General features: G+C 38.3%; 1 protein-coding gene across 3 annotated transcripts in view; it reads left to right on the plus strand.

Moving 5' to 3' along the window:
• ASB3 (ankyrin repeat and SOCS box containing 3) overlaps positions 1–13,229 on the plus strand; it is a 93,013-nt gene that overhangs the window by 23,474 nt on the left and 56,310 nt on the right. For 2 of the 3 annotated variants that reach the window (XM_036872311.1, XM_036872312.1), the window contains exon 2: positions 9,794–10,002. The exons of the other annotated variant lie outside the window; for it this stretch is intronic. In XM_036872311.1, coding sequence (XP_036728206.1) covers positions 9,807–10,002 — 196 coding nt within the window. In that variant the 5' untranslated portion in view covers positions 9,794–9,806. The remainder of the gene's footprint in view (positions 1–9,793; positions 10,003–13,229) is intronic. 3 annotated transcript variants of the gene reach the window in all.

Raw genomic sequence — 13,229 nt, forward strand, 5'->3', positions numbered from 1 at the left:
TGGTTAGTTCCCCCCCAAATTTTTCGAAAAATTTCAAATATACAGAAAAGTTAGAAAAAAAGAATATGGTGACCATTTATATACTCTACACATGGGTCCAATAATTAACATTATGCCATAGTTGTTTTACTCTTTTTATATACTTTTAAATCTAAAACCTTTGAAATAAGCTGCATGTGCTGTGATTTCACTGCTAAATACTTCTAAGAATAAGGACATTTTCCTGATAACCACAATGCCATTATCACATCTAAGAATACTAGCGATAATTACATCATCAAATATCTATTCCATGTTCAAATTTCCTTAATTGCCTGAAAATTGATTTTTGTAGCTGATATTTTGTTTACCAGTTCAGGTCTAGCTGAGGTTTATGTATCATACATATTTGTTATTACATTGTATGTATTTTGTTGTTTGACTCTGTACTCTCTTTTTTAGTCTAGAACATAGGGAGGTTTTATTAAGGGAGATCTTAACAGTTTATTCATGTTGACTAGTTGGTATTAAAGGTTGAAGAGAACGATCCTGCTATTATAGTACATTTCTTTTGGCTTCTCTTTCCCTTAAGCGCAAAGATATTATCCAGTTCTGTTAATTTTTTCAGATTATTGTGTATTAATCTGGATCTGTTAACATTATTTGTAACTGTGAGAAAACCCAGTAAAATTTAGAAGGGGATTCTTATCTGTTTTTACTTGAAGTTGTTTTTCATGTCTTTGGAATAGTATTCTTGTATGTGTGTTTGTGTGTGGTTTTCCTATGTAGAAAAAAAGTTTTCTTCTATTAGATGAATATGCTTATAAATAGACCTAAAATGTGGGATTTGTTCTTTTTTGTGAAATTTGGATGTAATTGCCTTGGCTAAAAGTAATATATTCAAAAATGTACAGCTTAGCATTCAAGATTCTCCGTAGTTTGGCTACCTCTGTAACCTCATTTTTCTACTATTCTTTTTTTACCTAATCCTCCTTCCAAAGTAAATTGTTTCCATTATTCACTGAACCTTACTCACCCTTGCTTGTTCATTTCCATAATTTTGGTTATATTTTTTCTTCTGCCCAAGAAATGCTCTTTTACATGTTATCTCATTGTCACAGCCTCCCTTATCTTTTAGGCACAGCTCATATCCCTCACCAAGTTGAAGTAGTTTTCCCCTTCTTTGACTACTCATGGCTCCTTATCTGTACTTCTCTTATGGCACTTTCTGCTATTTTGAATCACATATATTTATCATTTCTGTGAGACAGTACATAACTTGAGATAGAATCTGTGTCTATGTCATCTTTTTTTTTTAAGACATCCAAAAAATTTTTATTTATTTAACATCTTTATTAGAGTATAATTGCTTCACAATGGTGTGTTACTTTCTGCTTTATAACAAAGTGAATCAGCTATACATATACATACATGCCCATATCTCCTCCCCCTTGCGTCTCCCTCCCACCCTCCCTATCCCACCCCTCTAGGTGGTCACAAGGCACAAGCTGATCTCCCTTTGCTTTGCAGCTGCTTCCCACTAGCTAGCTGTTTTACATTTGGTAGTATATATAAGTCCATGCCACTCTCTCACTTCGTCCCAGCTTACCCTTCCCCCTCCCCGTGTCCTGAAGTCCGTTCTCTGTGTGCATCTTTATTCCTGTCCTGCCCCTAGGTTCTTCGGAACCATTTTTTTTTTTTTAGGTTCCATATATATATGTTAGCATATGGTATTTGTTTTTCTCTTTCTGACTTACTTCACTCTGTATGGCAGATTTTAGGTCCATCCACTTCACTACAGATAACTCAATTTCGTTTCTTTTTATGGCTGAGTAACATTCTGTTGTATATATGTGCCACATCTTCTTTATCCATTCATCTGTCGATGGACACTTAGGTTGCTTCCATGTCCTGGCTATTGTACATAATGCTGCAATGAACATTGTGGTACATGACTCTTTTTGAATTATGGTTTTCTCAGGATATACGCCCAGTAGTGGGATTGCTGGGTCATATGGTAGTTCTATTTGTAGTTGTTTAAGGAACCTCCATACTGTTCTCCATAGTGGCTGTATCAATTTACATTCCCACCAACAGTGCAAGAGGGTTCCCTTTTCTCCACACCCTTTCCAGCATTTATTGTTTGTAGATTTTTTTGATGATAGTCATTCTGACCGGTGTGAGGTGATACCTCATTGTAGTTCTGATTTGCATTTCTCTAATGCTTAGTGATGTTGAGCATCCTTTCATGTGTTTGTTGGCAATCTGTATATCTTCTTTGGAGAAATGTCTATTTAGGTCTTCTGCCCATTTTTGGATTGGGTTGTTTGTTTTTTGGATATTGAGCTGCATGAGCTGCTTGTAAATTTTGGAGATTAATCCTTTGTCAGTTGCTTCATTTGCAAATATTTTTTCCCATTCTGAGGGTTGTCTTTTCGTCTTGTTTATGGTTTCCTTTGCTGTGCAAAAGCATGTAAGTTTCATTAGGTCCCATGTGTTTATTTTTGTTTTTATTTCTATAGGAGGTGGGTCAAAAAGGATCTTGCTTTTATGTCATAGTATTCTGTGATTTATGTCAAAGAGTGTTCTGCCTATGTTTTCCTCTAAGAGTTTTATAGTGTCTGGCCTTACATTTAGGTCTTTAATCCATTTTGAGTTTATTTTTGTGTATGGTGTTAGGGAGTATTCTAATTTCATTCTTTTACATGTAGCTGTCCAGTTTTCCCAGCACCACTTATTGAAGAGGCTGTCTTTTCTCCATTGTATATTCTTGACTCGTTTATCAAAAATAAGGTGACCATATATGTGTGGGTTTATCTCTGGGCTTTCTGTCCTGTTCCATTGATCTATATTTCTGTTTTTTTGCCAGTACCATACTGTCTTGATTACTATAGCTTTGTACTATAGTCTGAAGTCCGGGAACCTGATTCCTCCAGCTCCGTTTTTCTTTCTCAAGATTGCTTTGGCTATTCGGTGTCTTTTGTTTCCATACAAATTGTGAAATTTTTTGTTCTAGTTCTGTGAAAAATGCCATTGGTAGTTTGATAGGGATTGCATTGAATCTGTAGATTGCTTCGGGTTGTATAGCCATTTTCACAATGTTGATTCTTCCAGTCCAAGAACGTGGTATATCTCTCCATCTGTTGGTATCATCTTTAATTTCTTTCATCAGTGTCTTATAGTTTTCTGCATACAGGTCTTCTGTCTCTTTAGGTAGATTTATTCCTAGGTATTTTATTATTTTTGTTGGAGTGGTAAATGGGAGTGTTTCCTTAATTTCTCTTTCAGATTTGTCATCATTAGTGTATAAGAATGCAAGAGATTTCTGTGCATTAATTTTGTATCCTGCTACTTTACCAAATTCATTGATCAGCTCTAGTAGTTTTCTGGCAGCATCTTTAGGATTCTCTATGTATAGTATCATGTCATCTGCAAACAGTGACAGCTTTACTTTTTCTTTACCGATTTGGATTCCTTTTATTTCTTTTTCATCTCTGACTGCTGTGGCTAAAACTTCCAAAACTATGTTGAATACTAGTGGTGGGAGTGGACAGCCTCGTCTTGTTCCTGATCTTAGAGGAAATGCTTTCAGTTTTTCACCATTGAGAACGATGTTGGCTGTGGGTTTGTCATATATGGCCTTTATTATGTTGAGGTAAGTTCCCTCTATGCCTACTTTCTGGAGGGTTTTTATCATAAATGGGTGTTGAATTTTGTCAAAAGCTTTTTCTGCCTCTGTTGAGATGATCATATGGTTTACTCCTTCAGTTTGTTAATATGGTGTATCACATTGATTGATTTGCATATATTGAAGAATCCTTGTATTCTTGGGATAACCTCCACTTGATTATGGTGTTTGATCCTTGTAATGTGCTGTTGGATTCTGTTTGCTAGTATTTCATTGAGGATTTTTGCATCTATGTTCATCAGTGATATTGGCCTGTAATTTTCTTTCTTTGTGACATCTTTGTCTGGTTTTGGTATCAGGGTGATGATGTTGCCTTGTAGAATGAGTTTGAGAGTTTTCCTCCCTCTACTATATTTTGGAAGAGTTTGAGAAGGATAGGAGTTAGCTCTTCTCTAAATGTTTGATAGAATTTGCCTGTGAAGCCATCTAGTCCAGGACTCTTGTTTGTTGGAAAATTTTTAATCACAGTCTCAATTTCAATGCTTGTGATTGGTCTATTTATATTTTCTATTTCTTCCTGGTTCAGCCTCGGAAGGTTGTGCTTTTCTAAGAATTTGTCCATTTCTTCCAGGTTGTCCATTTTATTGGCATATAGTTGCTTGTAATCTCTCATGATCCTTTGTATTTCTGCAGTGTCAGTTGTTACTTCTCCGTTTTCATTTCTAATTCTATTGATTTGAGTCTTCTCCCTTTTATTCTTGATGAGTGTGGCTAATGGTTTATCAATTTTGTTTATCTTCTCAAAGAACCAGCTTTTAGTTTTATTGATCTTTGCTATTTCCTTCATTTCTTTTTCATTTATTTCTGATCTGATCTTTTTGATTTCTTTCCTTCTAACTTTGGGGGTTTTTTGGTTCTTCTTTCTCTAATTGCTTTAGATGTAAGGCTAGGTTTTTTATTTGAGATGTTTCTTGTTTCTTGAGGTAGGATTGTATTGCTATAAACTTCCCTCTTAGAAGTGCTTTTGCTGCATCCCATAGGTTTTGGGTCGTCATGAATTCATTGTCATTTGTTTCTAGGTATTTATTGATTTCCTCTTTGATTTCTTCAGTAATCTCTTGGTTATTAAGTAGTGTATTGTGTACCCTCCATGTGTCTATATTTTTTACAGGTTTTTTCCTGTAATTGATATCTAGTCTAATAGCATTGTGGTCAGAAAAGATACTTGATACAATTTCAATTTTCTTAAATTTACCAAGGCTTGATTTGTGACCCAAGATGTGATCTATCCTGGAGAATGTTCCATGAGCACTTGAGAAGAAAGTGTATTCTGTTCTTTTGGGATGGAATATCCTATAAATATCAATTAGGTCCATCTTGTTTAATGTATCATTTAAAGCTTGTGTTTCCTTATTTATTTTCATCTTGGTTGATCCGTCATTGGTGAAAGTTGGGTGTTAAAGTCCCCTACTATGATGGTGTTACTGTCGATTTCCCCTTTTATGGCTGTTAGCATTTGCCTTATGTATTGAGGTGCTCCTATGTTGGGTGTGTAAATATTTACAATTGTTATATCTTTATTGGATTGATCCCTTAATCATTATGTAGTGTCCTTCTTTGTCTCTTTAACAGTCTTTATTTTAAGACTTTTTTTTACCCATTCAGCCAGTCTTTTTTTATCCATTCAGCCAGTCTGTGTCTTTTGGTTGTAGCATTTAATCCATTTACATTTAAGGTAATTATCAATATGTATGTTCCTATGACCATTTTCTTAATTGTTTTGGGTTTGTTATTGTAGGTCTTTTCCTTCTCTTGTGTTTCCTGCCTAGAGAAGTTCCTTTAGCATTTGTTGTGAAGCTGGTTTGGTGGTGCTGAATTCTCTTAGCTTTTGCTTGTTGGTAAAGGTTTTAATTTCTCTGTCGAATCTGAATGAGATCCTTGCTGGGTAGAGTAATCTTGGTTGTAGGTTTTCCCCTTTCATCACTTTAAATATGTCCTGCCACTCCCTTCTGGCTTGCAGGGTTTCTGTTGAAAGATCAGCTGTTAACCTTTTGGGGATTCTGTTGTATGTTATTTGTTGTTTTTCCCTTGCTGCTTTTAATATTTTTTCTTTGTATTTAATTTCTGGTAGTTTGATTAACATGTGTCTTGGTGTGTTTCTCCTTGGATTTATCCTGTATGTGACTCTCTGTGCTTCCTGGACTTTATTGACTATTTCTTTTTCCATATTAGGGAAGTTTTCAACTATAATCTCTTCAAATATTTTCTCAGTCACTTCCTTTTTCTCTTGTTTTTTCTCAGACCCCTATAATTCGAATGTTGGTGCATTTAATGTTGTCCCAGAGGTCTCTGAGACTGTCCTCAATTCTTTTCGTTCTTTTTTCTTTATTCTGCTCTGTGGTGGTTATTTCCGCTATTTTATCTTCCAGGTCACTTATCTTTTCTTCTGCCTCAGTCATTCTGCTATTGATTCCTTCTAGAGAATTTTTAATTTCATTTATTGTGTTGTTCATCATTGTTTCTTTGCTCTTTAGTTCTTCTAGGTCCTTGTTAAACGTTTCTTGTATTTTCTCCATTCTATTTCCAAGATTTTGGATCATCTCTACTATCATTACTCTGAATTCTTTTTCAGGTAGACTGCCTATTTCCTCTTCATTTGTTTGGTCTGATGGGTTTTTACCTTGCTCCTTCATCTGCTGTGTCTTTCTCTGTCTTCTCATTTTGCTTAACTTACTGTGTTTGGGGTCTCCTTTTTGCTGGCTGCAGGTTCGTAGTTCCTATTGTTTTTGGTATCTGCCCCCAGTGGCTAAGGTTGATTCAGTGGGTTGTGTAGGCTTCCTGGTGCAGGGGACTAGTGCCTGTTTTCTGGTGGATGAGGCTGGATCTTGTCTTTCTGGTGGGCAGGACAATGTCTGGTGGTGTGTTTTGGGGTGTCTGTGACCTTATTATGATTTTAGGTAGCCTGTCTGCTAATGGGTGGGGTTGTGTTCCTGTGTTGCTAGTTGCTTGGCATAGGGTGTCCAGCACTGTAGCTTGCTGGTCGTTGAGTGGAGCTGGGTCTTAGTGTTGAGATGGAGATCTCTGGGAGAGTTTTCACTGTTTGATATTACTTGGAGCTGGGAGGTTTCTGGTGGACCAATGTCCTGAACTTGGCTCTCCCACCTCAGAGGCACAGGCCTGATACCCCGCGGGAGCACCAGGACCCTGTCAGCCACATGGCTCAGAAGAAGAGGGAGAAAAAAAGAAAGAAAGAAAAAATAAAATAAAGTTATTAAAGCAAAAAACTTAAAAATTATTAAAAATGAAAAATTAAAAAGTAATAAAAAAAGAAAAGAGCGAAAGAAGAGAGCAACCAAACCAAAAAACAAATCTACCAATGATAACAAGCACTAAAAACTATACTTAAAAAAAAGGAAAAAACGAAAAACAGGTAGAACTTTAGAACAAATGGTAAAAGCAAAGCTATACAGACAAAATCAGACAAAGAAGCATACACATATGCACTCACAAAAAGAGAAAAAGGAAAAAAAAATATAGCTATATATTAAAAAAAAAAAGGAGAGAGCAACCAGATCAATAAACAAATCTACCAATGATAATAAACTGTAAATACTAAACTAAGGTAAACATAAAACCTGAAACAAATTAAAAGGAAACCCCAAGTCTACAGTTGCTCCCAAAGTCCTCTTCCTCAATTTTGGAATGATTTGATGTCTTCAGGTATTCCACATATGCAGCGTACATCAAGTTGGTTGTAGAGATTTAATCCGCTGCTCCTGAGGCTGCTGGGAGAAATTTCCCTTTCTCTTCTTTGTTCGCACAGCTCCTGGGGTTCAGCTTTGGATTTGGCCCTGCCTCTGCATGTAGGTCGCCTGAGGGCGTCTGTTCCCCGCTCAGACAGGACGGGGTTAAAGGAGCAGCTGATTCGGGGGCTCTGGCTCACTCAGGCCCTGGGGAGGGAGGGGTACAGAATGCGGGGCGAGCCTGCGGTGGCAGAGGCCACCGTGACGTTGTAACAGCCTCAGGCGTGCTGTGTGTTCTCCCGGGAAAGTTGTCCCTGGATGACGGGACCCTGGCAGTGGCGGGCTGCACAGGCTTCCGGGAGGGGAGGTGTGGATAGTGACCTGTGCTCGCACACAGGCTTCTTGGTGGCTGCAGCAGCAGCCTTAGCGTCTCATGCCTGTCTCTGGTGTCTGCGCTGGTAGCCGCGGCTCGCGCCTGTCTCTGGAGCTCTTTTAGGCGGTGCTCTGAATCCCGTCTCCTCGCGCACCACGAAACAATGGTCTCTTGCCTCTTCGGCAGTTCCAGACTTTTTCCCGGACTCCCTCCCGGCTAGCTGTGGCGCACTAGCCCCCTTCAGGCTGTGTTCCTGCAGCCAACCCCAGTCCTCTCCTTGGGATCTGACCGCCGAAGCCAGAGCCTCAGCTCTCAGCCCCTGCCCGCCCCGGTGGGTGAGCAGACAAGCCTCTCAGGCTGGTGAGTGCTGGTCGGCACCGATCCTCTGTGCGGGAATTTCTCCGCTTTGCCCTCTGCAGCCCTGTTGCTGTGCTCTCCTCCGTGGCTCTGAAGCTTCCCTTCTGCCACCCCCATCTCCGCCAGTGAAGGGGCTTCCTAGTGTGTGGAAACTTTTCCTCCTTCACAGGTCCCTCCCAGAGGTGCAGGTCCTGTCCCTATTCTTTTGTCTCTGTTATTTCTTTTTTCTTTTGCCCTGCCCAGGTATGTGGGCAGTTTCTTGCCTTTTGGGAAGTCTGAGGTCTCCTGCCAGTGTTCAGTAGGTGTTCTGTAGGAGTTGTTCCACATGTAGATGTATTTCTGATGTATTTGTAAGGGAGGAAGGTGATCTCCACATCTTACTCCTCCACCATGTTGAAGGTCTCCTTCAGTGTCTTTTTCATTCCCCCTCCTTGCAACTTCTGTGTCATCTTTATATCCTCCACATTGCTGATCATTTAATTGGTACTCAGTAAATAATTATTAACTGAATAATTAAATGTTCTGTAATAAATATCTTCGCTTCCTTAGTAATGGACTGGTTGATTTAATCAGATTAATTCATAGCTAATATTAGCTCTCTGTAGAATCAGGTTCTGCAGATACAGCTTTATATTTAAACATGACCATAGATACGTTTAAATTTACTACAGGAAATGCTGTGTGCTTACTTTTAACCTCTTCCCTCAAACCTCCCTTTCTGATTAAATTATTTAGAATATCACTCTAGAAAGTTTTTTACCTGTATTGGACTAGACATGTTGTTGGTATTTCCTGACCTACCTCCTAAGATATTTAGAAAAACTAAGAGGAAGGATGGAACTAAATGTTACTGAGAGGGACTGCCTTTTGGCGGATAACTGTTGCCATGAGAATCCTGGGTCTTATCCCAACCTGCCTCATAGTGTGACTAACAAGAAATTGTCTTTGTAAGAGTCATATGCTGAGCTATACTGGACACTGACTCCAGGGGAACTTGAGCTTTGAAGGGAGATTGTGAGGAAGAGGCTAATAATGCTGTGAAAAACTTTCTGGGCTAGTGTAGGAAAGCTGGACCCATCTATGATGGTCTTTGTTCATTTTAGTATATTCAGTCAGTGGGACTGTTTCATCAAGGAAAGAGAACCCGAGTGTTTTGCTCCTTCTGGAAAGAACCAACAGGGACATAAAAACTAGAATTACTACTTATTTTTGTTTTTTAAAAAAAATGTCCACTTCTTTCTGGCCTTTTTGGGTTTAGCTTTTCCCTGTAGAGGGCTATAAAATTAGTTCTTGAGGCTGAGCGTTGCTGGTAGTTAAATGGCCATCTCTGCACAGTAGACTATATACATTTGGGATTAACTGAAGGAATTTCACTCTCTCATCAACAGTGTTCCAGTGAGTGCATTTTGTTGGAGTGTGAACGGGAGCAGAAGCCTGCAGGAAGCAGCTGCTCGGACAAGGAGTGATAGAACACTTAAAACTCCTTTGATGTCTTTAATAAGAGGATTCTAAGGAAGCCCAGTCCCCCAAACAGAGAGACTTCCTGGTTCAGACTGGCAGAGGCTATGGCCTGACAGGTTGCTATCTCCACCTCAGGCTGTTCCTCAGCAGTTATGTGAGAGATGCTAGACAGGTCCACAGTGATCTGCTAATATCTAGGAGTGCAGTGTTGTTTTATTGATGATAGTGTTTTCTTTCTGCCTTGTTTTGTAGACGGGTCAAAAGAATGGATTTTACAGAGGCTTACTCTGACACATGCTCCACGGTTGGACTTGCTGCCAGGGAAGGCAATGTTAAAGTCTTAAGAAAACTGCTCAAAAACGGACGTAGTGTTGATGTTGCTGATAACAGGGGATGGATGCCAATTCATGAAGCAGCTTATCACAACTCTCTAGAATGTTTGCAGATGTTAATTCGTGCAGGTAAAGTAAATTCGGGGTGTGGGAGGCTGGGCTTGCAAGCTGGATTAATAAAAGAAAAAAAATGGTAATACATGACTTATTAACAGTAGTATTTGTTTACCTTTGTATAACCATACAATAACTGCTTCTGTGTTATTAAGAATGATAAGATTGCCTACCTTGAATTATATAAGTATGGTGTTTCAGCTGGACATTTAGAAATGTTGTCCTTTATATGGAAGTGCTTATGCCTGGCTGATTTTTATTGCTAAGCTAGGTGATGTGGCAGAAGTAGTCTGCTGTTTTAATTTAAGCATTTGGTACTTACTGGTCATGTTTATTTTTTATTCCTTCTCCAAAGAAAAAGAACAGTGCTGCCGAAATTGAGGGTATGTGTGTTTTCCTTGAATTAGTCTTTTTTTTTTTTTTTTTAATACTTTTCAGTTTCCTGAATTTGGGGACTCTTTCCAATTAGTTTGATTTTGTACTTGCTGAGGACACAGAAGAGAACAGGACAGACAAGGTCCCTGCCGTAGTGTTTTTATTCCCTTTGGGGGTAGGGGTGGGAACAGACAATAAATACCTAAACAGTTAAACAAGGTAATTTCAAAAGGTAAAAGTGTTGTGGAAAAAATAGAACAGAGTAATGGGACAGAGAGTAATCATGCACATCTCTTTCCAGCTCTGTATTTGGTTGACTTCATGTTCGTAGGTTGAGATCAGCCATGTGGGAGTAGTTACACCACAGAAATCAGCCAGTGTTACAAACCAATTCTATAAACTTTTTTTTTTTCTTTTTTCACTCCCTCAGAGCCAGTTACACAGCCAGCACACAACTGAGTGAGGGGCTCAGTAAATGAGACTAAATGAGACAGTGTGACACTCAGGAAGCAGGGTGTGGGAAGAGAATTAATGGTGATTGAGCACTGCTTTGTAGCAGTCATTGTACTAGATGCTTGATTTACATTATTTATCTAAATATGCAGAACTGCTATTGAGAACATGTTATCCCCATTTTATTGTTGAAAAAACCAAGGCTCAAAGAAGTTGACTCGTCAAAAGTTATGTAATAAACCAGGATATTTGATTTGAACCCATTTCTCTCTGACTCTAAAGCCCATGTTTTTCCACTATAGTATGCTTCCAGCGTTTAATCAAAGTAAACATTTTTAACATTCAGTTAATTTAAACTGAGTTTGAATATAACATTCCATGTTATGACACTCAGTGCACCATTTACATTTCATTAATCATGGACATTCACATTCTTCTCCCCTGTGTACTTACCATCACCAGTCACTCAGAAGGTAGACTTTTGGGACCATAGCTCATCAAAATTACTAACTTATTACTTCATGGGTGGGAAAGAAAGTAATCCTCACAATGTTTTTGGTGTGGCTTTTTGTTTGTTTTGTTTTAAGGGATGAGAGGTGACAAGGCTAAATTCTCCAAATCATAATACAGGAAGTTTATCATGAATGCTTTTTAAATCACGTGTTCTAGAGTCTATGATAGTTGAATGTTTAAAGATATTGGAAAAATAGAGTTTATGCCTCAAATGTAAAAATACATGTTTTCAGAATTTGTTTGAAGTTAATTCTATAGCTTGAATTCCCAAACTATCTCTAGTGACAAAGGCATGAATTTTTTGTTGTTGTTATAAATTTATTTTATTTATTTATTTTTGGCTGCATTGGGTCTTCGTTGCTGCGTGCGGGCTTTCTCTAGTTGCGGCGAGTGGGTGCTACTCTTCATCGCAGCGCGTGGGCTTCTCATTGCTGTGGTTTCTGTTGTTGGGGAGCACGGTCTCTAGGCGCTCGGGCTTCAGTAGCTGTGGCACACGGGCTTAGTTGCTCCCTGGCGTGTGGGATCTTCCCGGACCAGGGCTCGAACCCATGTCCCCTGCATTGGCAGGCAGATTCTTAACCACTGCGCCACCAGGGAAGTCCCCAAAGGCATGAATTTGAATATTTGTTTCTAGTCAAAAAGTTCATTCCAGATATACTGATATCTCTTCCCACATCAGTTTTATGTTATAATTTTTTTTCCTTTTAGCTACTGAATAAAATTAGGCAGGCTTTTGACTTAATGTGTTTGAACTGGCTATTTAAGTCATCTGTGTTTTCTTTTAGAAATTAAAAGTATCACCTTCATTGTTAATGACTATTCTTTTTTAGACTTGATGTTTTTGGAGGGTAAGTCACTCATAGTTAACTATGTGAATAGTTGATATAAATGGTCAAATAAAAATTTCTCACGATTTGTATTAGAGTTCACTATTATGAAATAAATTTTGGATAAATCTAATTTATGTGCAGTACATACACAAGGATTAGGGTAGGGGTAGGGAGATAGGAAATAGGGTTTGCAGAGGGTAGGAAGCAGCTATATGACTTATTCTAGGAGGTGATGACATTTTTGGTCTCAGTTTTCCATGAGTTTGGTTGTTCTGTGTAGTTGGAACGAATGTCCAAAATTCTGTCAGATTTGGTTACTTGATTCACTAGAAAAATCAAACTAAAATGAAGCAAAAGGGCTATATAGCCTATTGGTCACTTTCAAAAATGTTTTCTATATTCCCCTGGCTCATCCCTTCTTTTGTAAATTAAAGTCCATACTTTATTCAGATCCACTGTCTTTTAAAAAAGATTATAATTTAAACTTTTCTGGTTGATTCAAGTTCATAAACATTTACCAGTGAGGAATGGTAGCTGACTACTTTGTAAAATGTCTAGCTAGCATACAGCTTCATGTAAGGAGGTATTTTAAAGTGATGGTGACGTACAAACATTTCTAGTCTTGAAGAGTGAAGTGAGGTCTCTTCTGCTTAATGATGACAGTAGCATCTTCATATCCGTAACCAGTTAACTTGTTATTATGGGTTAATCTTAAAAGTTTTGAAAAAAAGTTTGACATTTCTGTCATTCTTTATACTTGCTATACTTGTGTTTTATATGATTCATAATTCTCTTGTCCCTTGTGGCTCAGCTGGTATACATAAAATTGTCTTTTATTATATAATTTCTGCCTCCTTAAACTTCATCTAATATTAGTTAACTGCCAGAGATTCCTGAACCATACTTTTTATTAGTATACTGAAGTATGAAGGTGCTCAGGCCTAGACAAAAAGGATGGAAGAGTCTTAGAAGGTTAGGAAGGCTTTGCTTTACTGTCTTCATTTTAGATCCAGAATCTAGCCTAGAAGTCATACATGGCCTTTTCATTCAAGTTGGAGAAGAACGCTGAAG

Source organism: Balaenoptera musculus, chromosome 13 (genome assembly GCF_009873245.2).
Source record: "Balaenoptera musculus isolate JJ_BM4_2016_0621 chromosome 13, mBalMus1.pri.v3, whole genome shotgun sequence".
Taxonomy (NCBI): Eukaryota; Metazoa; Chordata; class Mammalia; order Artiodactyla; family Balaenopteridae; genus Balaenoptera; species Balaenoptera musculus.